The sequence below is a fragment of the Asterias rubens genome, chromosome 2, assembly GCF_902459465.1.
Source record: "Asterias rubens chromosome 2, eAstRub1.3, whole genome shotgun sequence".
In the NCBI taxonomy this organism is placed as follows: Eukaryota; Metazoa; Echinodermata; class Asteroidea; order Forcipulatida; family Asteriidae; genus Asterias; species Asterias rubens.
In genome coordinates, this window is record NC_047063.1 from 18,473,060 (window position 1) to 18,499,384 (window position 26,325).

At 38.0% G+C, this 26,325-nt stretch overlaps 2 protein-coding genes across 12 annotated transcripts in view; one reads left to right on the forward strand and one right to left on the reverse strand.

Annotated features, from left to right (window-relative positions):
* Window positions 1–897: 897 nt before the first annotated feature.
* On the forward strand, window positions 898–12,369 carry LOC117307260 (interleukin-1 receptor-associated kinase 4-like). 7 transcript variants are annotated; one of them, XM_033791958.1, is made up of 11 exons: window positions 898–1,358; window positions 2,814–3,092; window positions 3,793–3,941; window positions 4,740–4,947; window positions 5,889–5,986; window positions 6,873–7,033; window positions 7,703–7,770; window positions 8,737–8,958; window positions 10,873–11,059; window positions 11,335–11,562; window positions 12,146–12,369. In XM_033791958.1, the coding sequence occupies exons 2-11, from the start codon at window positions 2,911–2,913 to the stop codon at window positions 12,197–12,199; spliced, it is 1,557 nt and encodes a 518-aa protein (XP_033647849.1). In that variant the 5' UTR covers window positions 898–1,358; window positions 2,814–2,910; the 3' UTR covers window positions 12,200–12,369. The 7 variants fall into 7 exon arrangements, with proteins under 7 accessions (XP_033647849.1, XP_033647852.1, XP_033647848.1 ...); XM_033791961.1 differs by having other exon boundaries at window positions 2,848–3,092; XM_033791957.1 differs by having other exon boundaries at window positions 898–1,352.
* Window positions 12,370–19,909: 7,540 nt separating this feature from the next.
* LOC117303914 (6-phosphofructo-2-kinase/fructose-2,6-bisphosphatase 1-like) overlaps window positions 19,910–26,325 on the reverse strand; it is a 47,081-nt gene continuing 40,665 nt past the window's right edge. For 3 of the 5 annotated variants that reach the window (XM_033788375.1, XM_033788408.1, XM_033788399.1), the window contains exon 16: window positions 19,910–20,490. In XM_033788375.1, the coding sequence (XP_033644266.1) occupies window positions 20,323–20,490 (168 nt within the window). In that variant the 3' untranslated portion in view covers window positions 19,910–20,322. Of the gene's footprint in view, window positions 20,491–24,374; window positions 25,378–26,325 lie in introns of those variants that run through there. The other 2 variants (XM_033788391.1, XM_033788383.1) reach the window with 1 other exon arrangement.

The window sequence follows — 26,325 nt, forward strand, 5'->3', positions numbered from 1 at the left end:
ATTTAACAAACAAACCAATACTTGAAACAGTTGTTTAGCCGGAGAGACAGACTGTGCTAGGTTGGTAGGAATTCGAACCCACAACCTTGTGATTACAAGTCATGCAGTCGAGAATGTGGATTTTATAGGCATGTATGACACTTTGGACCAATTGGAGAGAGTTTCCATGTGGGCTCTTGATAAATAAAATAAATAAATACACACATAGTACAAAATCATCTTTACATAATACAAAATCATCTTTACACCACTAAAGGTTCTATGGTCACACACAAGGGTCAAGGGCCTAGTATGATGAAGAATGGCAAAAGCAAGGAAGGCACTAAAAACTAACCTCTACAGCGTTTCGGAACTTTTCGTGTGCTCTCGGAACATTCCGGCACGGTTCGCGACGACGAACCCCCACGCAGCAGGTTTGGGGAGTTGTTACATAAGAGTGGACTAACCACACTGGGACCTGGTTGTTTATATTTTCATGTTTAAAAGATGCAAGCACTGCTTCAGACCTCTTTATTCAAGTACATTTGTAGCAGCAGGTTTGGGGAGTTGTTACATAAGAGTGGACTAACCACTAGGACCTGGTTGTTAATATTTTCATGTCTAAAAGATGCAAGCATATGCAAAATGACGTCATAATGTCATTCTCGCTCGGGTATTCTCCGATGGGCCGAACCGCTGTGGAGTTTAGTATTTAGTGCCCCATCCCAAAAGGAAGTGCACGTACGGCGTAGTCTTGACACAAGACGTTGTACTTATCACTTGACTATCGCGATTCCCGCTACCATAATATGCAAACCATTGAACAACACTAGCGGGCGCTGTTGTTGCTAAAATTCAACGCTGTGCTTTCAAGACTAGCAAGTTGATGGTGAATCCGCCTTGCGGTGACGTCATTTATTGAGCAACTTCCCAGAAAGAGGAAAACAGGAAGTAATTTTGGGACTTCCCCTAAAATCGCTGGCGTCGCCTATAAAACATTGGGCCAACTAGCTGTCACTGGTGCTACTGCTGGGTCGTGTACTATACTACATGTGTGTAAAACATGTCAAGCAAGGTAGGCTAAAAAGTATGTCGCAATCTAATGTGGACTAATCCCTAATATAATCTGGTGGACGTGGATGACGAAACTCACAAACTCAGAACTGCTGATTCTCCGATACCATCATCATGTTTTGACTTTACTTGTTTGAGTGACTGCATGAGTTTTTGACTGGCTGAGATCGTTCACACGCTCAGCACACCTAGTTCTATCTAACCTTAGGGGTGAGTTCCATTGCCCATGTTGCCTGAGCACATGCATCTGACTGATTCTGACCTGACTTGTTATGAACACCACTTGTGTGGAAACAACTGTAAGTGTAAGTTAAGAAAAGTAAAACCCAGATAATATAACTCTTTCTCCAGGAGGACATAGGCCTATTTTATGATATACTTAAATTGATAGTCGTTAGTTAGTCTTCTAAACTGGGCTCAATTTCAAAGCGCTGCTTGGATAGTAAGCAAATTTGTGTGCTTACTAATAGTAATACTATTAATTATTTTAAGGCAAACAAAATTGTTTTTTTTTTTAAAGCGTAATCATATTTCTCGGGTTAGCAAGGACATTATAAGCACCCAGCTTATGTTATGCATTCACCTTGGTTTGCGTTGTTTCCACCATTATTTTCATTCAGACACTGGACACTATTGGTAATTGTCAAAGACCAGTCTTCTCACTTGGTGTATCTCAACGTATACATTAAATAACAAACCTGTGAAAATTTGAGCTCAATTGGTCGTCGAAGTTGCGAGATAACAATGAAAGAAAAAACACCCTTGTCACACGAAGTTGTGTGCTTTCAGCTCCAGATGCTTGATTTCGGGACCTCAAATTCTAAATCTGAGGTCTCGAAATCAAATTCATGGAAAATTACTTCTTTCTCGAAAACTAAGTCACTTGAGAGGGAGCCGTTTCTCACAATGTTTTAGGATAACTTTCCGTATGGCGCCACCACCTTTTCACTCCTTTTTACAAAAGGGGATATCTCATTGAGGTAAATTAGATACTTTATTATTTCATATCGAATGAAAAAGTGGTGGCGCCATACGGAAACTTTTCCGTCCACTGCCTTTAAGTAATTGATAAAACGTGTCAGATTTTTGTAGTGGTAAGATTAGTAGAGAAAATCCATGGCACACTTTGAAAATTCTCAAACAAGTGTCTGATAGCTTTTTCAGTAATGATATGTATTATTCTATAGTAAGGTTTGCGGTAACACCATTAAAGGATCACGTTGCCTGCGATCGGACGAGTTGGTCTATAAAAAGCATCTGTAACCGTTTGTTATAAAATGCATATGAGTAACAAAGATGTTTTAAAGGAGAATACAATGATCCACACAAATTTGCCTCGAAATTGCATGGTTTTCCTTTTGCTTTGCGAACTAATACGGTCGGCCATTTATTTAGTCAAAAATTTGACTCCTATAAATTGCCCACCATGTATAGTCGACGAGGTAAAAGGAAAAACCATGCAATTTCGAGGCATATTTGTGTGGATCATTATATTCTACTTTTAAAACATCTTTCTAACATGCATTTTATAACAAACGGTTACAAACGCTTTTCAAAGACCAACTCGAACGATCCAAGGCGTGTTCCATTAATGATAATATCTAATTCTCAAGAAGAAAATCAGCTGATTAAAAAGTCGAGTTGAAACCTACATTTTTTTTCACTTAGAGATTATTATTACATGTTGTCACCGCAAACCTTTTGTATTTCCATTATGCAAAGTTTCAAATCTTACTTTTCATTTATTCTTCTTTTACTAGGTTTCACCCATATTCACCTTTGACATTTGTGTAGGAGAGAAATTGATTTCCACCCACTGTGACCTGTGAGGGTTCTGCACTCCATCAGCGACCAACCATGCCACGTCTCACCAATGTACAGGGCACCACCCTGCTGAGATCTCTGCCCTATCCTAATATGATGAGATTGTCGCAGCTTCTTGATCCGCCAACTCCAACATTTCTAGACTGGAGAGGCCTAGCCGGTCGGATTCTTCGAAACTCAGACGGTGCACCGAGATACGATGCGCTTGCCATAGCGTAAGATTTATTACCTACTGGGAAATAGGAATCAAGAATTGTGAAAAATTGTCAAAACGCTCCAAGTCATGACACACAATTTTGTGTCCTTGAGAAAAAGACACTTGATTTTTATTGCTTCCCGTCACTAGGGGTAAATGGGAACCTGTGAGGACAGAGATGTTTCTTGTGAATGAATAAGCTTAGTGCGCTATAGACGATGTGACCTGCGACATCACATCTTAACAAGAGAGCCACAGAGCCTGGACTTCCTGTAGGCAAGATTTGTACACAGCCTTATTAAAGAAAACATAAAATCTTATATTTTATGGAGATTGCACTGCCTAATTCTTATCGACTTTAGATATGATGAAAGGGGCACACCTCAAAACTTGTCAAGCTTTTACTTTCATAACCCTTGGATTTATGTGGAAGTTATGACACAAAACATCAACTTTCTCATATGGTCAGTGCAGTATCTTGCTTGCCAGAATACCCAAAAAGTGTACAAGGTCACACTTTTTGTAAAGAAAGTTCACATGGTATATACTTGGCAGCATTGGCTGTATACTCCCCAGGGTGCTAAGATGGTTTAAGGAATGAAAATATATGACCCAGGGGTAATAATGTTAACAATGTAATATGCACAATGATCAGTTTCAGACTTTTTTTGTCAGCGCTGATTCTCATCTCTGGTTTTGACTCTGGTTGTTTTTTACAGGAATTTTGATTTGGCACACAGACGCCGTGGGGGAAGTCCGACTATGGAGCTGATCAGAGACTGGGGTACATCTAATGCAACCGTACAGGATCTAGTAGGATACCTGAATGATATGGGACATTATGCTGCTGCTGAGAGCCTTCTACCTGGTAATATAACACCGTTTCAGACAGGCGCTCCAGAGTTGTGCCGAACCAAATTCTGAATTAAGTACATGAAAAGTTTGACGTCTGAAACAGTTAGGAGCGACTGGATGCGCTGGAGGTCGAAAGATCAACTGTTGCAGTCGGTCGGAACGACTCTGGAGCGCATTGGTTTCAGACGTCGATCTTGTCATGAGCCTAACCTAATGTGAATGTTATGTTAAGTTCGCCTGTATGAAACCAACATTTAATTGGGTCATCCCAGAGTCGCTCCTAATCTATTTGGTTCGGCGCGACGCTGGAGCGCCTGTCTGAACTGAGTGTAATATGAGTATTGAATTAAATTATTACCCAAATTTGACAGAAAAGACTGCAGGCTCGAGGCCCGTGGTTTACACCCAGGGCCGATTTTACAAAGAGCTAAGAACGATCTCAACTGCAAATCGATTGTAGTTGTTTTAGCAGCAAAGTGTAATGTCACAATGCAACTCACAATGGGAATACTGATAATTTGTCTAGCGATGAATTCAATTGCTCTGTGAAATCGAGCCCTGGGCCATTAAACTCATGACCTGACAAGTCGAACAATCTTGTATTTTTCCATTGAATTTCCTGTAAGGTTTCATATCTTTAGCAGAAAAAAAATGATTTGCAATTGTCCCATTGTCCTTTTGAATTTGTACACAATTTTGCTGTTGCCAAAGCATTGTATTGACTTTCTTGTAATCAACTTGCTATTGTCTTTTTTACCTTGCCATATTTTTTGGTGTAATTATTGTTCTATTTTATTCTATTCTACAATAGATCTTAATCTGAATGCACAAGGTCAAGTTTCTTCTTCCACAGTGAGCCAAGACCAGTACGAGAGCTTGGCAGAAGGGGCTAACTTTGCCAGCCCATCACATCGGCTCCTTAGCGACTGTAGTTCCGGGGAAAACGGGGACACACAAGAAAACCCCAAAACACCGTCAGAAACAAATGACTGCAACGAGGTGTCTTCTTCAACTGGAAGGTCTCTTAGGCTTAAATTTTGCTAATGATTTTAGTTGTGATAAATGCAAATGACGCCACGAACTGAAACACACCAAGCATATCTGCAGTCAAAGAAAATGACAATTCAATTTGAACGCTTTTTAAAACGCCTTTATTCGGTAAGATTTTAGAGTGTTTTCAACTAGTTTTCTTATGATGGACACTTGATGTCTTGAACTCGATAAAAATACTGTTTGAAAAAAAATGTTTTACATCCTAAAGTAAGAAAGGTTCTTGTTAGTTCGTGAAGGGAAAAATAGAAAATCTTTTGTATTCATGAAGTGACACATTCCAACACATACTCTGTGTGCGTGGTTTCGTCAAAACGTGGCTTTTGTCAGTTTTTGAAAACCTTTATTTTTTCAAATTGAGCTTGGTGCGCACCATGCCCACAATGGTAAATGGAGCCTGTGTGTCAGTTCTCGAAAATAACCTTCACTGTTGCGCAAATGTTGCAATGCAAAACTATTGTAATTAAAAATAGAAAGAACACTTAAGTGCACTGCATAAAAATACCAGTTTGAATTACTTGTCATATTTGTGCATTGAATTATTTTTTTTCTTTAGTAATCGCACAAATGTGCTCACTGATATAAAGCAGAATTATGAAATTAGGCTTAGGAATGAACGTTGTCACTATTAATTTTGGTTTTACCCATACACCGATGTTAGCACTGTATACTCAGAGCTCTGTATATTCCCTAGCTCTGTGCAAAAAAATCATAGGCATATTACTCGGTTGGGATTCAATTGCACCACTTTGAAATTCTAGAGCAGTGTCTTACCAGTGAGACCACCAAAACTGCCCGGTAGCAAAGGCAGTTCGAATGCTATATTTCATAACCATTGCAGAAGTTTTTCACATACACACAAAAGAAATCGCTTCTAAATTGTGTGCTTTCTGTCTTTGTTTTTGGACAGAAGTAGCGTTTTTCCAGTGGGAGCCTCCAGTCGACTGGCCCAGGAGGATGACGAATCTTTAGTGACGAGCTGTTTACCCAACTTTGAACCAAATAAAGGTATTCTATCTTTAGTCACAAGCTGTTTACCCAGCTTTTAACCAAGTAAAGGTATTCTATCTTTAGTCACAAGCTGTTTACCCAGCTTTTAACCAAGTTAAGGTATTCTATCTTTAGTCACAAGCTGTTTACCCAACTTTTAACCAAGTAAAGGTATTCTATCTTTAGTCACAAGCTGTTTACCCAACTTTTAACCAAGTAAAGGTATTCTATCTTTAGTCACAAGCTGTTTACCCAACTTTTAACCAAGTAAAGGTATTCTATCTTTAGTCACAAGCTGTTTACCCAACTTTTAACCAAGTAAAGGTATTCTATCTTTAGTCACAAGCTGTTTACCCAACTTTTAACCAAGTAAAGGTGCTCTTCCTTTAGTCAAGAGCTGTTTACCTGAACCCAATAAAGGTACTCTATGTGACATCTACTGGTTGTAGAATTGTAGTCATTAACTAAATCACGTTCACGGTAATATGCGCCATCTTGTTCTCCTGGCAGATTTGTTTATTTTGACCAGGCGTTGTCGTCTGCAACTCTGTCAAGCAAATAACACACGCCTTTCAGACGCATGCGTCAATTTGACCGCCATCATGACCATCTCTATACCATATGCAAATCTGGGAGCATTATGTTATCAACCTTACTGATGTTGCAGTGCACATACCCTCTCAGGCCTGTTTGCTTCTTTTTTGAAAGGGCAATAGGGCACCAAAGCATTTTCTCCTTAGTAAAGGGCAGGCACCCTTTAAGAAAAATGTAAATTTCTACTGGAGCATTTCACTGGCATCAAGGCAATGACCAGGGGGCATGGAGGCAATCGCCTTCATTGCCTCCGTGAAGTACATGCCTGCCCTCTTAATGGTTTTGATCTTATTTTATAATGAATTTCTAGTTCAAGAATTCAGCTATATATCCCTGAGTAACATGACAAGTGGATTTGACGACCGTCCATTCAGTGAAGGTGGTAACATGGTGGGCGAAGGCGGCTTTGGAACAGTGTACTACGGCAAGTTTAACGGCGGACACGAATGTGCTGTGAAAAAACTCAAACAGGTTAGTCAACAATCTGTTGATGGATTGATTTGTTTGTTGTTTATTTGTTTGTTTATTGAATCAATGTTTGATGGATTTATGAATCGGAGCTCCTCCAACCTCGTTCAAGGTAGTGATGAACAATCTTGGCGCACCATTAAGTCCAAGAAGGCCAGTTACAAACTGCTTGTTGAAACTTGATAGCCAGTTAAAGCTGCTTATCAGGTAGAGGCCTATAACAAACTGACAAACTGCCAACCAGTTACGAACTGCTCATCAGTTACAAACTGCTTACCAGTTGAAAGCTGATATTAGTTAAAGCTGCTAACCAGTTCAAACTGCTCACCAAATGCTGACCAGTTATAAACTGTTAGCCAGTTACAAACTATTTACTAGACTTTATGACAAGTCATTAGTTGCTGCCTAGTTGTTACAAACGCACATTCTGCCATTCATGCAAAAGTCACATTGATACAACGGTCGTAGGTAGCACATGGCAGCTAACTCACACACATACTGTGATCGAGGATGTGTGTTCCATACCCCCTTACTACACCACGCCAACAATTACCGACCTGACTAAACTAGTTACAAGCTCTCGCAGTTACGAACTGATAAGCAGTTACACAACCTGTACATAAAATTAATGGGTCAATGACTAAAAATATATACCACTGGTTTCTGTTTTAGGATGTTTTCCCGTGTTCAGACATGGACGTCGTCAAGCAATATCAGAATGAACTTAATATGCTGCAAAGGTTAGTGACAAGAAAATCTCAGGTCGACCTGAGGCCTGTTTAACGTGGAGGGCTATTTTAGGAGATAAACGGTTTTTGCAGTGATGAAACTATGATATGTAAATGCTTACTGCAAGATGTTTCAAAATCTCCTATGTGCTGGGTACAAAATAGTGAAGCAATTACACCTTAATTTTCAACTGAATACAGAGTCTACTAGCTTTCATGAAAAACAACGAAAAACTTACATTTTTTATTTTTACAAGAATGTAAAATTAATCAAGCGAGGTGGCTTTCTCCAGAAGACGATTAGAGCATACTGATTGAAACCAACGGTTCTTGAAACCAACGGTTTTCTTTCAGAACCACCCCCAACTCATTTAGAGACAGTCGATAGTGTACATGGTGTTACTGCAATACCTTTCTGTATTGTATTTCCACCATGCAAAGTTTCAAATCCTACTTTAGCAACCACATCTCTGGCCGGCCGGCTGAGCAATCATGAGCAGATGCCACACCAACCCTCAGGAATCTGAGTCAGATTCCTGAGGGTTGGTGTGGCATCTGCTCATGATTCCATTGACAAGTAATTAAAGGGAAGCCTGTCTCAACTTATTTTATTCTACCTAAACCTGTAGCACTTCCTACAATGGGTGCGTTCGATTAGCTTTCCAGGGTCGAGCCCGATCTTCCCCCGGTACGCTTGAATTGTTTTAACGTCATTCCAGGGGCTGACCTGGGTCAGCCCAAAGTGCCCTGCTTGTGGAACGGGTCACTTGTAGCTGGCCCGAGGTGCATGACGCCACCACGAGAAGGTGAATGATCGTTCGAATAGCTCTTGTCAGGGGCTCACCCGAATGAGTACCGCGGGGTCGACATAAGGAAGCACACCAAGTAAATTTCTTATTGTCATTAATTTTTGGAGTACCAATCTTTGACCCTATACCTTTTAATGTAATATCTGAATGTTTCCATATTCATCCCTAGCTTGCATCACAAGAATCTGGTTGAGTTATATGGCTACAGTTTCGACGGAGACACACCCTGTCTTGTCTTTAATTATCTTAAGAACGGCTCTGTGCAGGCGACGCTCAATAAAGACAGCTGCCTTCTCCTGTCTTGGGAGGTTCGAGTCCGTATAGCACAGGGAACGGCTCAAGGTCTCTGTTACTTACATCAGCAAGGAACGGTCCACAGAGATGTTAAAAGGTAAAAGGGGGCTTTAAAGGGAAGGTACACTGTTGGTACTTGTCAAAGACCAGTGTTCTCACTTTATGTATCTCAACATATGCATAAAATAACAAACATGTGAAAATTTGAACTCAATTGGTCATCCGAGTTGGGAGAAAATGATGAAAGAAAAAACACCCTTTATGTTAGACGAATTAGTGTGCTTTCAGATAAGAATAAAAGACTTCTAGCTAGAAGTCTTTTATTTATCCGTGAGAAATCACCTCTTTCTCAAAGACTACGTTACTTCAGAGGGAGTCGTTTCCCACAATGTTTTATACTATCATCAGCTCTCCAATGATAGTTACCAAGTCAGTTTTTAAGTTAATATTTGTTTTGAGTAATTACCAAACGTGTGCATGTACCTTCCCTTTAAAGGATTTGGGTACCGGTACTTTTTCAAAATGTCTACAGATTTACATTCAGGGTTTGAAGATAATGTTAGGGGAAATCTTCCCTTTAAATATTACTAACTGAGGTTTTGTAGTTTTTTTTAGAAATGAGTAAAACAAGTCACAAGATAATTTTGGTCTTAGTGAGACGCAAATTACTTTAGCATGCTAATGATATTATACCAAAACATACCATAACTGGTTAAAAAGCGTTACATGTTAAAACTGCGGAAAACAAATATTTCTGTGACATTGCTTTACTCATCTCTCAAAAACTACAGCACCTCAGTGGTAATATTGTAAGGGAAGCTTTCTACTATGATTATCTTCAAACTGTGTAAGTTTAATGTAAATCTGTGGACATTGTGTTTTGTGTTAGAAAAAAAGTACATAGACCATTTAAGTGGGCGTTTCTAGTGAACAATCTGTAAAATTAACCAACCAACTCTGGAAGTTATTGGAAGGTGGCCCAATTTTAAAAGTACAGTGGTCGATTTCACAGAGAGTAAGGAGGACTAGTCCTAGGAGATATACAAATTGCATGGATAGTCCTAGGTTATGACAAGTAACTGGTCCTAACTCGAGATAAGACTAGTCCTAACTCTTTGTGAAATCCACCCCTGGACCTGTTTGATTAATATCATAGACCAGTATTCTCACTGTGTGTATTCCAAGCTTTTCTGCACCCTCCTAAAGTGGTTTAGTTTAGTTAAAGGAAGGTTACAGAATTGGTAAGAAACGAAAAATCGTGATGATCTCAGATTAACATAAAACTTACACAGTCTAATGATGATGATAGTAGAAAACACCCCCCATTTCTGTCTGAAATGTCATATTTGATGAGAAATAAATAATCTAATTTCGCATTTGGAGTTTATCGCTCAGTGAGCGTTTTATTCATTTTTGTTTTGGCATCGATGCAATGCAAAATTTGTAATCGGTTTTTCACTATTCTCTTGTGACCCAGATGGCCGATCGATCTCAAACTTCTACAGGTTTGTCAGTTTATGTTTAGGGTAGATTACATAAAGTGCTACAAATGCCAGCAACTGTTTTGTCAGCAAAAACCAATTCTGTAATGTTCCTTTAAAAGACACTGGACACTATTGGTAATTGACAAAGACCAATATTCTAACTTGGTGTATCTCAACATATGCATAATATAACAAACCTGTGAAAATTTGGACTCAATTGGTCATTTAAGTTGCAAGAGAATAATGAAAGAAAAAACACCCTTGTCGCACAAAGTTGTGTGCTTTCAGATGCATACTAAAAGTCTTGTATTATTCGAGTGAGAAAAATTACATATTTAAGCACTTTATATAAAGCAACTATATTATTATCTTTAAAATAATGATGGTGCCTGGAAAAAGAAGAAATATATATTTGTTTAAGGAGCAGCAATACATTGTAGGATGGTTAATAATTATTTATGCAACTAGTAAATTATCCCACATGTTCTTTTTTGTTAAGCGAAAATTGTTGTCTTTCTCTGCATTAGTGCAAATGTTCTTCTTGATGACCATTTCACGGCTAAACTGGCTGACTTTGGTCTGGTGCGTGCTCTCCCCTTAGGGGTCGACAACACACACAGGACTTCAACAGTTATCGGCACGTCGGCATACATGCCGCCAGAGGCACACTTTGGAGCTGTCTCATCAAAGGGTGACAGCTTCAGCTACGGTGTGGTAAGATAGTGCTATTTTCTGTGGGCAGAGATGGTTCTTGTGATTGATTTAGCTTAGTAGCACATATTTGTTGCACAGGCTGTATACTCCCCAGGGAGCTGAGATGGTTTAAGGAATAAATTAAATGGCCCAGTGACCAGCGGTAATGATGTTAGAAGTGCTTTGTGACACCCTTCGGTTGTGATAAAGCGCGATATAAAAACTGATTATTAACAAGGCTTGTTTGTTCGGTAGCAGTTTGGTGGATTCATTAATGTTCCCTCTTATTTAACCAGGTCCTGTTGGAGATAATAACAGGACTAGAACCACTGGACAAGACGCGGGACTACGTTGACATTATCAACCATGTAGAAGACTACGTCGACGGTCAACCAGACAGAATACTGAAGTTGGTTGACCCTAGGCTAGGCTCATCTTTTACAGAGGGAAGCGTTCTGCAAATGTATGCTGTTGCCAATGACTGCCTGATCACAAGGAAACTAAAGAGGCCCTTTCTAAAAGATGTATGTATAATTAATAAATGTTTTAAACGAAATTTGCGAACTGCGAAAAATCTACAATAAGAACATACACTACCCTCACAAGTAGATACACACATAGTGTTACCGCAAACCAAATATATTAAGTGATACCTCACCATGCAATGCCTCAAATCCAAAATGGAAACACTGAATGTTGAAGCACCTTGAACATCACTGAGTGAAGGATGTGTGGCTATATAAGAAGACACAATTTCTCATTTCTGTCCCCTTGACTGCTTTTGGGCCACTAGTATTTAGCTTTTGAGAAACACTCTGCTAGGCTCCACATGTTAGACCATTAACAATTTCTTTGTAAAAAAATAATATCAAACATTTTTGTTGCTGGTATTTTTCTTTCATTTTGTTATAACACATGAGGTTTTCAAACTGACCTGATTGTTTTGCTGACATTGTGAAGCTTATTTGTTTTATGCAACTTGTATTTAACGTTTGTGACTGGTTAGTTGTTAGAGTTTTCAAATTTTAATCAGATTATTGGAGAACATTTTATTAAAGAAATGTCACGTTGAATGTCATCGCTTGTTTTTGTTGTTGCTGTTTTTAGGTGTTACCCAAGCTGATGGCACTAGATGACACATCTTCATGCACAGATGGTTAAGTGGAATTCACAAGACAACTTCATGGATCGTTCTAAGAATATGGTTTCATCTGCAAAACATTTCCAGGCTAGTGTAGGATAAGACTGATTCATTGCATTGGACACCTTTGGTAGTTGTCAAAGACCAGTATTACCACTTGGTGAATCACACCATATGCATACAATAACAAACCTGTGAACATTTTGACTCAATTGGTCATCAAAGTTGCAAGAGAATATGAGAGAAAAAAACACCCTAGTTACGAAAACTTGTGTGCTTTCAGATGTTTTATGAAAGATTTCAGGCCTGAAGTCGTTTAATGTTTGAGTGAGAGTTACCTCTTTCTAAAAAATTATGTTACTTCAGAGGGAACCGTTTCTCACAATGAAAGTTCCATGAAAATCAACCAATCTTTCCATGTTCTGATGAACAAACTTAAAAATCCCCCTGATTGTGGAAATTTTTTCTCCTAATATGCTGAATGTGATTATAAATATCTCCCTAGTTGTTGTACAAAAAGACGCAAATGTTGGCTGCTCTGGCATGTTCATGGGAACATTACACTCAGTTGAGTAAAATTTAACAAGTTATGATTACTGTCAATTCTCTTAACTACAGGATCGCTGGGATTTTGTCAATAAATTTGAGTGTGTCTATGCATTTTACCTTTTTGAAAAAGAGTAAAACAAATGTGATATATAATTTGTAATATTCTGAAAATGGCTGCTGTTCTTTTTAAATTTGTCTTCTTTTCTTATTTGTACATTTACATTTATCATGATAATTAATGTTGTATCATCACTTGAAGTGATTATTTTGTTATTGTCATGAATGAGCTATCAATATTTAACTAGAACACCACCATAATTTTGATTTTATTTTATTTATGTAAAATATGGAAGAAGTGCTTTTATAGAACCCTTGTAGCAATAAAGGGAAGGTACATGTTTGGTAATTACTCAAAACAAATATTAACTTAAAAACTGACTTGGTAACGAGCATTGGAGAGCTGTTGCTTGAGTATAAAACCTCTGAAGTAACGTATTTGTTCTCGCTAAAATATTAAAAGACTTCTAGCCAGAAGTCTTTTATTCCTATCTGAAAGCACACAAATTCGTCCGACAAGGATTTTTGTTATTAACTTAAAAACTGACTTGGTAACGAGCATTGGAGAGCTGTTGCTTGAGTATAAAACCTCTGAAGTAATGTATTTTTTCTCGCTAAAATATTAAAAGACTTCTAGCCAGAAGTCTTTTATTTCTATCTGAAAGCACACAAACAAGGGTTTTTTTCTTTCATCATTTTCACGACACTTCGATGACCAATGAGCCAAAATTTTCACTGGCTTGTTATTTTATGCTTATGATGGGATACACCAAGTGAGAACACTGGTTGTTGACAATTACCAAATGTGTACAGTGCCTTTAATAGAGCATGTTTGAGTGCGCACATTTGGTTGACCCATGGTGACCACTGACTAACAATGTACATACCGACTCAAATGACTCGTTTGGAAGTCTAGTCAACCGTCAGTACAGTATTCAACACTTCCATAGCCTTCTGCGATTTTGTTATAGTGTCACTGGTTCCCAACACACTTTACTCGGGTTAGAAAAAAACAGGCTATTGGGACCAGGGAAGAAACAATGTACTATACCCATAGCAACCAATGTACTATCCCATAGCAACTTGTGTACCATAGCAGTTTATTGGTACCCAGATGTCTTGGCACAGCGATAGCGGGGTGTTATAAACAAATATTGACTGATTTTACTCACACTGTGGTTAGAACTATGACTCCCACCGATAGAATAGGCTGAGGATTATTTACCTTGAGAGTCAAAGTTTGAACCATATCACTCAAAACAGTCAATTTATTTTTTTATAACACACCCCTTGCTAGTTCTGTATATCTGGTTGGCTGAAACACGGTCACGGGGGATGAACTAATATAGGCTAGAGAATGCGCGCGGGTGTTTTGCGGGAATAGTACCAGAGCGGGCACTAGTCTTTGCAAATAGTGCCCGCGGTAACAGCGCCCTCTCTTGACTTGAACCGTGAACAACAACTACAAAACTCCTTTCTGTTCTTATTTGACATTTAAAACCGAGCTGTGTTATAAAACACATATTGACTGGCATAATTCGGTAACTAGTGTACGTCTATTTCCCCTCAGGCCTGTGAGTGACCAGAAGAGGGGCCTATTTCCCTCGGCCTTCGGCCTCTGAAAATACTAGTCGCTCTTCTGGTCACTCAAAGTCCCTCTGGGGAATAGACGTAGACTAGTTACCTCGTTGCCAGTCAATATGTGTATAATAAACTTGTTGAGGTACTGACACAAATGATGGTAAAAATGACAAAAGCCAGTTCCTATTAATTGTTAAACTCTCCATTTATTTTATATCTGACTTGAAACAATCCAATGTTATTGCCTATGTTACTTCTAAAGATACAAAATATAGAACATTTCAGTTATTGCTTTACCAAGCATTCTACAAGAGTTTTGAATTATTACCCCCAAAATGCAAACCATAAAATAGAGATTTTACAACCCAAACTTCCAGCAACAGTACCAGACCAATTAATCTGTTCAACATTGTTCATGTGTCTTTTTAAATATGAGGATTTTTATATCTTTAGTAATTGCTAACTCTATATTGTAATACAGCCTACTGGCTGCATTAACAAGATTTGTAATAAACCAGAAATAACTATAAACAAAATAATTTTAAACAAAGTCCTAGTAACACCCAGACCCATTATTTCATAATTGTTATACGACCTTAAAGGAACACGTTGCCTTAGATCGGACGAGTTGGTCTATAAAAAGTGTTTGAAACCGTTTGTTATGAAATGTATACGGTTAGAAAGATGTTTTAAAAGTAGAATATAATGATCCACACAAGTATCACTCAAAATTGCACGGTTTTCTTTTTACGTCGCGAAATATCACGGTCGGCCATTTATGGGAGTCAAAATTTTGACGCCCATAAATGGCCGACCGTGTTATTGGACGAGGTAAAAAGAAAACCACGCAATTTCGAGGCATATTTGTGTAGAACATTGTATTCTACTTTTAAATCATCTTTCTAATCATATGCATTTTATAACAAACGGTCACAAAACGCTTTTCAAAGACCAACTCGACCGATCCAAGGCAACGTGTTCCTTTAAAGGCAGTGGACACTATTGGTAATTACTCAAACTAATTATTAGCATAAAACCTTTCTTGGTGACAAGTAATGGGGAGAGGTTGATGGTATAAAACATTGTGAGAAACGGCACCCTCTGAAGTGCCATAGTTTTTGAGAAAGAAGTAATTTTCCACGAATTTGATTTCGAGACCTCAGATTTAGAACTTTACATGTAGGTCTCGAAATCAACCATCTAAATGCACACAACTTCGTGTGACAAGGGTGTTTTTTTCTTTCATTATTATCTCGCTAGTTCGATGGCCGATTGAGCTCAAATTTTCACAGGTTTGTTATTTTATCAGTAGTATCCCAGTTTAGCCAAATTTGTGCTGCAAAGGGATCACACTACTCAAGACTCAAGACTTATGCATATGTTGAGATAAACCAACTGTGAAGGCTAGTCTTTGACAATTACCAATAGTGTCCAGTGTCTTTAAACTAATTCAACTATATACATATATAAAGCACCATAAATTAGTAATGCAAAAACCAAACATGATTTTTAAAGATTCAACAATTATACACGATTTAAAAAATATATTTCAATGTCTTACATCTACAAAGTCAAAGGGTACAATGTATGTGCCATGCTACCTTGGCCTAATTTCATGGAGCTGCTTAAGCAGAACATTTTGCTTAACAATTGATAAAGCTGAGCAGAAATGAGCAGGACACCAGTCACAAGTTGTACACATAACATGGTATTTTGGCTGGTAACCTTATTCTGGTAAGCATTATTTTTTTTGGCTTAGCTACTTTGTGTGCTTAAGCAGCTCTATAAAATTGGGCCCTTATTTTTGGCAGGTCGTTGTAGCCGGGCGATTTAGAGCATTGGACTCAAGCTCTGGTGGCTAGGTAAAACTTTCGTAGTAGCTATTTCAGATGGAGCTACCACAGCAGTATTAGCCTTGTCCACAGGCTCTTTAAGCAAGCACCTGCTTTGAATTCACCACATAGCATGAACAACGAACTGCATTACATTGTATACTCGCACGGTACTGCAGCACTTGATATACCGGGTGAGTAAAATAACAACGCGGTCATTGGATGGGAGCAATTGTTTTAAAGGGTGTACGTAACTTTTTCCTAACAAAAAACACAATGTCCACAGATTTACACTAAACGTACACAGTTTGAAGATGATGATAGTAGAAAGCTTCCCTGAAAATATTACGTGCTGAGGTGCTGTAGTTTTTGGGAAATGAGTAAAACAATGTCATGAAAATAACTTTCGTCTCATGAGACGAAAATTATTTTAAGCATTTACCAAGGTATTTTCATGACATTGTTTTACTCATTTCTCAAAAACTACAGCACCTCAGTAAGTAATATTTGAAGGGAAGCTTTCCACTATCATTATCTTCAAACCCTCCAAAGTTAAGTGTAAATCTATGGACATTTTGAAAAGGTACCCAAATCCTTTAAGAACGTAAAGAGCCTTGGGACAAGGCTACATCAGTATAGGCTTGTTCCTTGTTTTATGAGTGACGTCGCATCATTAGCATGGCCTGTTTTATGGACAGTCCCAGAGGACACTATTTAAAGACAGTGGACACTATTGGTAATTGTCAAAATCCAGTCTTCTTACTTAGTGTATCTCAACATATGCATACAATAATAAACCTGTGAAAATTTAAACTCGATTGGTCAGCAGAGTTGCGAGATAATGTAACTATGAAAGAAAAAAACACCCTTGTCACACGAAGTTGTGTGCTTTCAGATGCTTGATTTCGAGACCTCAAATTCTAAACTTGAGGTCTCGAAATCAAATTCATGGAAAATTACTGCTTTCTCAAAAACTACATCACTTCAGAGGGAGCTGTTTCTCACAATGTTTTATACTATCAACCTCTCCCCATAACTCGTTACCAAGTGAGGTTTTATGCTAATAATTATTTTGAGTAATTACCAATAGTGTCCACTGCCTTTCAACAATTAAAACCAATAAATTGGAAAAGCTATATCAACGGGGTTGCAACAAGGATATTTCAGCTGATTTGTAACTTACAAATTACACATTTCAATGACATGGTATCTGGACAAGGTTGTTTGCATTCTAGAAACCAATCCACTTTCTTTCTTCCTTTTTTCCCCTTTTGGCACAAGGTAAACTTAAATCCAGAGTGTTTTTATCTACAATTTCATACAAAAATATTCTACAAAACTACAGGTCTTTGATTCCATTTACAAAAATATACACTCCTAGAGGGAAAGAGGCACCAAAGCCAAGACCAAGGGCAGCTAAGACCAGGGGCAGCTAAGACCAAGGGCAGCTAAGACCCGGGGCAACAGAGACCATGGCATCCATGTTATTTCAGGCCTGGTATTAATGTGTAATAAACACATGAATGTGCACACAAACTCCCCGGCAATATGTTTTTTGTTAATTTCACTAAAATGGGATCATAATTCAATTTGTTAAAATTTTCACAGTTTGATACTTTTATTAAAACATTAGAGGATGAGAATTTATTAATTCCTCCTAAACTAATGACGCAAAAATAAGTTCGACCCTAGATGAGTCTTTCTCTTTTTTAGTCTTCGAAAAAACACTCTGCTAGGATCGAAACGTGAGTTCCTTAAAGGAACACGTTGCCTTGGATCGGTCGAGTTGGTCTTTGAAAAGCGTTTTTAACCGTTTGTTATAAAATTGATATGGTTAGAAAGATGTTGTAAAAGTAGAATACAATGATCTACACAAATATGCCTCTAAATTGCGTGGTTTTCGTTTTACCTCGTCGACTAACACGGTCGGCCATTTATGGGAGTCAAAAAGTTGACTCCCATAAATGGCCGACCGTGTTAATTCGCGAAGTAAAATAAAAACTGTGCAATTTTGAGTGATACTTGTGTGGATCATTATATTCTACTTTTAAAACATCTTTCCAACCATATACATTTCATAACAAACGGTTTCAAACGCTTTTTTATAGACCAACTCGTCCGATACAAGGCAACGTGTTCCTTTAACAATTTGTTTTACATTAATACCATAGGTCCCTTTGGTTGGTAAGTAGTTTGCAACAGCTCATTCTATTTTCTCATAAGCTACTGATGTACCTGTAATAGCCTACTTACACCCGTTTCATACAGGCGTTCAACAGTCCCGCTGAACCAAATTATTGAATTAAGCGCAAGAAAAGTTTGACATCTGAAACAGTTAGGAGCGACTTGACGCGCTAGAAGTCGAAAGATCGACTGTTGCTGTCATTCGGAATGACTATGGAGCGCCTTGGTTTTAGACATCCAACTTGTCATGAGCCGAACCAAATGTAATCGTTATGTTAAGTTCGCCTGTCTGAAACCAACATTTAGTTGAGTCGTGTAAGTGTCTCCCAAGACCATGCACAATATTTTGAGAGCATATTAAACCTAAGGACCCAATTTCATAAAGCCTGTAAGCAGACAATTTCTGCTGACAGAGCGGCCATAAGCAGAATTTTAATTTCCTAAACACTGCCAACTGCAAGCAAAGCAAAAGGTGCACACTAAATTTCAGGGGGTGGGGGGGTTGGTTTTGTAAGGAGACTGGTGCTGCAATAGTGCAAATCCAATGTGAGCGACCACATACGCTGCTAAAACTTAAGTTATAAAATACACTTTTGCTTACCCATGTTTTTCTACTATAGTAAGAAACCCAACAATGTTAACTGGTATACAACTGGTATATGAAATTGGGTCCTGGAGACAGTATTAACATAATCACCGGTAAACATCTGATAATCATTACATTTACATTCAAATATTAACAACTACCCGGGAAGGATTTCATGAACAAATAAATACAAAAATTGTCAAAGTTTTACAAGTCATGCTTAGGACTTACACAAAAATTCAGGCCAAGAATTTACTTTCACTGCAAATTCTAATATGTACTCGGCAAAGTCATAAAGTTTGCAGCGAAAGTTGCATTTAAAAGTTACTTTTAAATTGCATTGAAACCGAATAAGGACATCTTTGCCAAATTTTTTCTAGAGCTACATTAGGTGGGTTTGGGCTGATTGGAACAAGGTTATTTGGGCATGAAACTTCTCAGATGATCTAAACCCAAGTATACATAGCTAGCTAAGCATTGACAAAAATTGCTTAGCAAATAAAAATCTTGCTTAGCAGGAACAGGTAACCAACTACAATATAATGTCATGTACATTGCTTGTGGTTGGTTCCCTGCAAATGTTTTGCTAAGCAACATTTTCTGCTAACAACAGCTTTAAAGGCAGTGGCCACTATTGGTAATTACTCAAAATAATTATTTGCCGATAACCTTACTTGGTAAGGAGTAATAGGGAGCTGTTGATAGTATAAAACATTGTCCGAAACGGCTCCCTCTGAAGTAATGTAGTTTTTTGAGAAAGAAGTAATTTCCCACAAATTTGATTTGTAGACCTCAGATTTAGAATTTGAGGTCTCGAAATCAACCATCTGAAAGCACACAACTTCATGTGACAAGGGTATTTTTTTTCTTTCATTATTATCTCGCAACTTCGACGACCAATTTAACTCAAATTTTCACAGGTTTGTTATTTTATGCATACATGTATGTTGGGATACACCAAGTGAGAAGACTGGTCTTTGACAATACCCAATAGTGTACAGTGTCTTTAAAAAAGTGGGTGCCCAGTTGATTACTTCCTTTTTGGTTACTCAGCTGCGCCATTGAAAATGGAAAAGCACAGCAATACCTCTCTTTTTGGACCAACTAAAATTGCTCCCTGAGCCAAATACATTGAGCTGTTTTAGCACAAAAAGTACTAAGCACAAAACAATTTTGCTTACCAGCCAAAAGAATATGTCTTGTGTACAGTTTGTGACTGGTATCCTGCTTAAATTTAGCTAGAAGAAAACTGTTAAGCACCATTGTCTGCTTAACTGGGGCACAAGTTAATAAGGAGTTTGAGGCATGTTCAAACCTATTTCCACCAGAAAAACATTTCTGTTTGACCTTTTGCTTAACTGACTCCTCCGGCAATGGTCTCATATTCCTTAGCGTTGCTCTCCAAGACCCTAGTCCCCTCACGGAACACGTCGTCTTTAGTGTCATCCAATTCCTCCTCGGTAAGTGGGTAGTCAGGGACCGTAGCTAAGGCATCATCAATAGATCTTTCCAACTCGCAATTCTGTATAGAAACACAAAGATAGGAACCCAACTTTAATATGGTTCTATTTGAGATTGCTTTGTGTTCAGACACCCCAATGTTCCAACACCCCTATGTTCCGACACCCCTTTGTTCAGACACCCCTATTTTCCGACAAGTCAACCTATATTCCGACACCCCAATGTTCCGACACCCCTATGTTCTGACACCCCTTTGTTCAGACACCCCTATGTTCAGACACCCCAATGTTCCGACACCCCAATGTTCTGACACCCCTATGTTCCGACACCCCTATGTTCCGACACCCCAATGTTCCGACACCCCTTTGTTCCAACACCCCTATGTTCCGACACCCCAATGTTCTGACACCCCGATGTTCCAACACCCGTGTTCCAACACCCCTATGTTCCGACACCCCTATGTTCCGACACCCCTAAGTTCCAACACCCCTTTGTTCCAACACCCCTATGTTCTCACAATTCAAACAGCTTCTGTCATGTTAAAAACATTAAGTGCTTGGAGATGTCTGTAGATAAAGCATTAAATATGAACTATTTATTAGTTTGGAAAAGAAAACATAACAATTACCTGCAGTGAGATTTGAACCTGCAACCTCCTGGTTAACCTGCCAGCGCTCTATCGACTTAGCAATCTAGCCCTATGTTGGCTGTCGACCTATTTTGTCAATATCTTTGTTCAAAAGCCAGTCAACCTGTAACTGCCATATACCCAGAGATCACACCCAAGATACTGATAGGGCGGGTCACCTTAAGGGGTCACCTTAAGGGGACGCAACTTTTTATTTTAAGTAGTAAGCAATAAACCAGAAGGGAAACTGACTTAGCAAATTTTATTTAATTTTTGGTGAACAAAACCCAATTTAATGGACTGAACTTTGAACCTGTATCATCCAAAAGTCAGTTTTTCTTTGTTCAACCAAAAACTATTTCAAAGTTACATTGTCAGTTTCCCTTGTATTATTGTTAGTTGTCAATCTTGTTATTGAAACAAATTGATTGCATACATTACAGATTGACACAAAACTTCAGACAGGTTGAGATGCTAACCTGTCACTGATCAAGACTTTTTATCCTTAGTACTCAACCAAACAAAAAAACAAAGAAACACACCAATTAAATACACTGTGATACTTTTACAGCTGCCGTTCTTTTATTTTAGCTGCAGATAAATATAATATATTTAAATTAATAATCATCTATACTCATAAAATAGTAACACCATGTTCACATTTGAACTACGCCCAAGAAAAAAGTGTACCATTCCTGGCCCAAAAAGTACTGAAAAGTGATTATCCTCACACGTTTTGATAGAATTTTGAGCTTAAAAATTAACTTGAGCGAGGTTTTGACCAATCTGTGACTTCTGGTTCATTGGCTGGCACTCTACCAACTAAGCTATCTAGCCCTAAAGTGTTTGACGATCTCCAAAACATTTTCTCAAGATCTTTGTTTGGGGGTGCCAGATAGCTCAGTTGGTTGAACGCTGGCATTAGAAGGTTGCAGATTCGAATACTGTTCAAGTCAATTTGTCAAAGTTGCTTAAATTTACCAATTCAGTTTCTGGACACATTTGGTTCTTTTTTTTTTTATCAAAAACCAGTATTCTCACTTGGTGTATCCCAACATATGCATAAAATAACAAGTGAAAATTTTGACTAAATTGGTCATCAAAGTTGCAAGAAAATTATCTAAGAAAAAACACACCCTTGTTTCACAAATTTGTGTGCTCTCAGATACCTAGTAAAACTTCGGCTTCAGGCTAGAAGTCTTTTATTATTTCAGTGAGAAATTACCTCTTTCTCAAAAACTATGTTACTTCAGGGGAGCCGTTTCTCACAATATTTGAATTCATAAACACCTCTCCATTGCTCAATACAGAGTAAATTTAAAACCTTAAAATCAATAGTTATTGTTAATACTAATACAATTTATACATAAAATACAAATCTTTGTTTGTAAGTCGAAGCACTCTTTTGGATAACTTTGGTGAAGTAGCTACATAAAATTTAGCCGTTACAGAGAGAGACATAACAGTTAAGGTCCGGTCACACATGCCTCGATAACGAGAACGAAAACAAAAACTAAAATGCATACCCTCAATTGGTTGAATGAGCATGGGCGTAGTCTGGGCGGAGCAATTTAACCAATAGGATGCGTTCTCTTTGCTTGTTATCGTTTTCGGTATCGCTGCAGTGTGACTGGGCCTTTACTCATGTGAAATTATTTTATCTTATGAAAACTTTATTGTACACACATTGTTTAAAAAGTAAAATGGTAGTTGCTTGAACCAAGCAATAAGTTTAGTCAAACTAGACCAGAAAGACTTTATTATACATTGAAATATCTCAAATCATAAATGGTAAAAGTTAAACTTGCGGGTACAACCAAGTGTACAATCTCCTCTGGTAAAAGTGTGGATTCTGAGAAGAACTGGTGTAGTCTTAAATGCTATTCGCATGACAGCAATTTAACCGGGGTCCCGTTCTTAATTTTAGCATGGCTGTGAAATGTAGCAATGTTTGACAAGATTTTGCAAGAGAACTTGGACTGTAGAAACGATTGTTGTCTTTTCACTTGAGGTACATTTTGTAACATTTTACAACCGTGCTTCAATTTAGCAAGGGACCCTTGCTAAATTGCTCTCATGTGAAAGGGGCTTTAATGTTTTGAAAAGCATACTCTGCTCATCTTCAGGAGAAACATGAGTCAAGCACGACATCTGGTTCTTGAAAAAATATTTTTGAGGAATATTTAACCGAGTCCAAGGGATGACCTTAATTTACAACATTGAGTAGTCTTTCTGGTTTTTTCCAAGGGCAAAAAAAAAAACCAAAACATAAATTAGAATAAATTAGGACAAATATCATTTGTGATGGTTGTACCCTCAAGATTACTATTTCTAGCTACCTTATCATCCACACCATGCAAAACTTCAAAAGTTGAAATAATTTATTTTGAAATTTATTTAATTGGAAAACTCCCAACTGTTTACTTTTATCAAATTTCTGATCCAAGAATTACATCATAAAAAATTTCAATTAGGATATTTTACTTTTTCATAACTTGTATAACCAAGTTAAGGGAAAAACAACTTCTTTACAATTGAGAAGGCGACGTCAAGTTAGCACAACAAATCATGGCAAAATAAATGGCAAATCATAACATATTACTAAAAACAAGGAATTAAATAATTTATCTTACATTACTTTTAACAGATTTAAGTTGGTTCCCTCTGTTATTTAACTCATCCAAAAATCAACAGATCTTAAAACGCACCAAATCAATTGCTATCGAATTTATCCTTTTCCTTGGTGGTCACATTATCCTACTTGATGTGAATAATTAAACCAGTTGAATGATTGAACGATGAAGGAACAAACTAACGGTTAAATATTTGGAATTCTAAAGCTGCAGATCATAGGTAACTGTTGGTGATATTTGTTTACCTTTATACTACATGTTTGACAGGCTCTGTAACCTCAAGTAACAAACTAACTTAATACCTGAAAACGTGTTGCTTAATAAACATCCAACACAATATCCTAAAAATTACTTGTTGTACTAAATGTTGTCAATACACCAGTTAAAGGGAAGGTGCACTGTTGGTAATTGTCAAAGACCAGTGTTCTCACTAGGTGTATCTCAACATATGCATAAAATAACAAACCTGTGAAAATTTGAGCTCAATTGGTCATTGGAGTTGGGAGAAAATGATGAAAGTAAAAACACCCTTGTTGGACAAATTTATATGCTTTCAGATAGGAATAAAAGACTTCTAGCTAGAAGTCTTTTATTATTTTGGTGAGAAATTACCTCTATTTCAAAATCTATACTACTTCAGAGGGAGCCGTTTCTCACAATGTTTTGTACTATCAACAGCTTTCCAATGCTCGTTACCAAGTCAGTTTTTAACTTAATATTTGTTTTAAGTAAACACAAAACGTGTACCTTCCCTTTAACTAAAAAATACCATTCTTTCACTCGACACAAGCAAACTTGTCACACCTCATATCACACACGCACATTACGTATGCACATCACACTCATGTTACACAAGCATGTCACACATGCCGTAATTTATGCACATCACACACACACACGTCACAGAAGCGTGTCACATCATGTCACAAGTTACCAGAACTGCATTATTGAAAGAAAGGCAGCTTGTTGTGAACATCATCAAATAAAACGCAACGTGTGTGCATACAGGACCCCCCCAACAAAATGGAACAATCCCTTGTGTCACTCTAGAAATTTGTCGTCAGTGAGAAGGGTCCATAAGTCACGTAATGGCTTAATAAAGTTCTATTTGAACATAATTTTTGTGGAGACCAGCAAAAACACATGGCATTGTGGCTGGAAACCACTGCCTTTTTCTGTGTTCAAGCAATCTTACGAAGTGGAATTAGGTACTGTCGAGCCATGCAGAGTAACACATTCAACCATAACATTCTGCCAACTAACATTAAACTGATATTTTACAAACCAAGAAAGGTTTGTATTGCAAGGCTGTGGTACAGGTCCAAAGTTTATTGGTGCTGGCACTGTTAATTTTTTTTCGTGAAGGAGCGACATCAAAGGTGGAACGCTTTTAGTTCAAATCTCCGCTAAATTCACCAGGTATTTTTCCCCATCTACAGCAGCTGGCACAAAGATCATCTCTCCATGAGTTCCCAATCAATTTTCATCCAAAAGTGGACACACCCGAGCTGTAATAATCCTCTTTCAATCTCTCTGGATTCTGTGATAATCCCATTTCTGGATTTCCTTTCCAAACATCCCTTTTACGACAAAACAGTCTCACTTAGCGCACAGAATTGTGCAGTTTGTCGGAACTAGCCCCTGGCCTGCCGTTAATGTTTCGTTCTTTAGTGATGGTTGGTGTGTGCTACAGACGCAACAACGAAGCATGGGCAAACAGGGGGTGGGGAGGAAGGGGGCAAGACAGGTGGAGAAAAGAGAAAGAAAAAAAGGTGGATTTATAACATGATTCTTGTCTCTTTGGTTTTACCCATAAACACTGATGTGTGTTAGCACTGTACATTTGGATACTCAGTACACAGTACTTTATCTCCGATGCAAATTTAACATCTATTAAACGATTCTACCATTTGGTATCGACCAAAATCACCTGACGTCATCACATGATCAATCTTGCTTGTTGTGCTATTTTGGGAGTCAGTTTAGGCGAGGCGAGCGTGGTGAGACACCCATCATACACAAACTGACTCCGTAAATGGCGGACAGTGGTTAGACAGAAGTCATGTGCGACGCCAATGCACAGGGTCGATACAAACAGTTAACATATCGTTGCCGTTGACTTTTCAACTTTTGACAATTTGATAGCTGCAGGAATTGTACTCAGTGAATGCATTTGACTTGGCAGCTAGTTGAAGCACACAGAATGACCTAAGCATCCAAGACTACTTCTTTAGCAGGGATAGATTTAAAGCCAGTAAGCCATGCAAGGCAGTCAGGCCATACATGTACCTCAATAATTCATTGCTTAGTTTTACTCAATTTTTTTCCCCTTCACTTTTTGTAAAACTTAAATAACAGCTTTGACCCCCATCGTTAAATTTAATTTTGATTTTACTGTGAGTGAATCCCGTTTATTCGTGCCTTCATTTATGCCTGTAATTTTTCTACAGCACTTTAACAACATCAATGTAGGGGAAAACACTACTAATGGTTTTTATCCATGGTGCAAACTTAACACATTCCTTTTGTGTGTACTGTGCACTACAACATTATTTTCTTACTATACTTTCTGCTGCACCAACCACTAAATTTCTTCAGACACATTCTAACTGACATAACTTTTAAACTTGACACT

Coding starts and splice junctions, on each gene's coding strand:
- LOC117307260 (XM_033791958.1), top strand. CDS start 2,911: ATGCCACGTCTCACCAATGTACAGGGCACCACCCTGCTGAGATCTCTG. Junction 5,987..6,872: donor CAACTTTGAACCAAATAAAG/GTATTCTATCTT, acceptor ATGAATTTCTAG/TTCAAGAATTCAGCTATATA. Junction 7,771..8,736: donor GAACTTAATATGCTGCAAAG/GTTAGTGACAAG, acceptor ATTCATCCCTAG/CTTGCATCACAAGAATCTGG.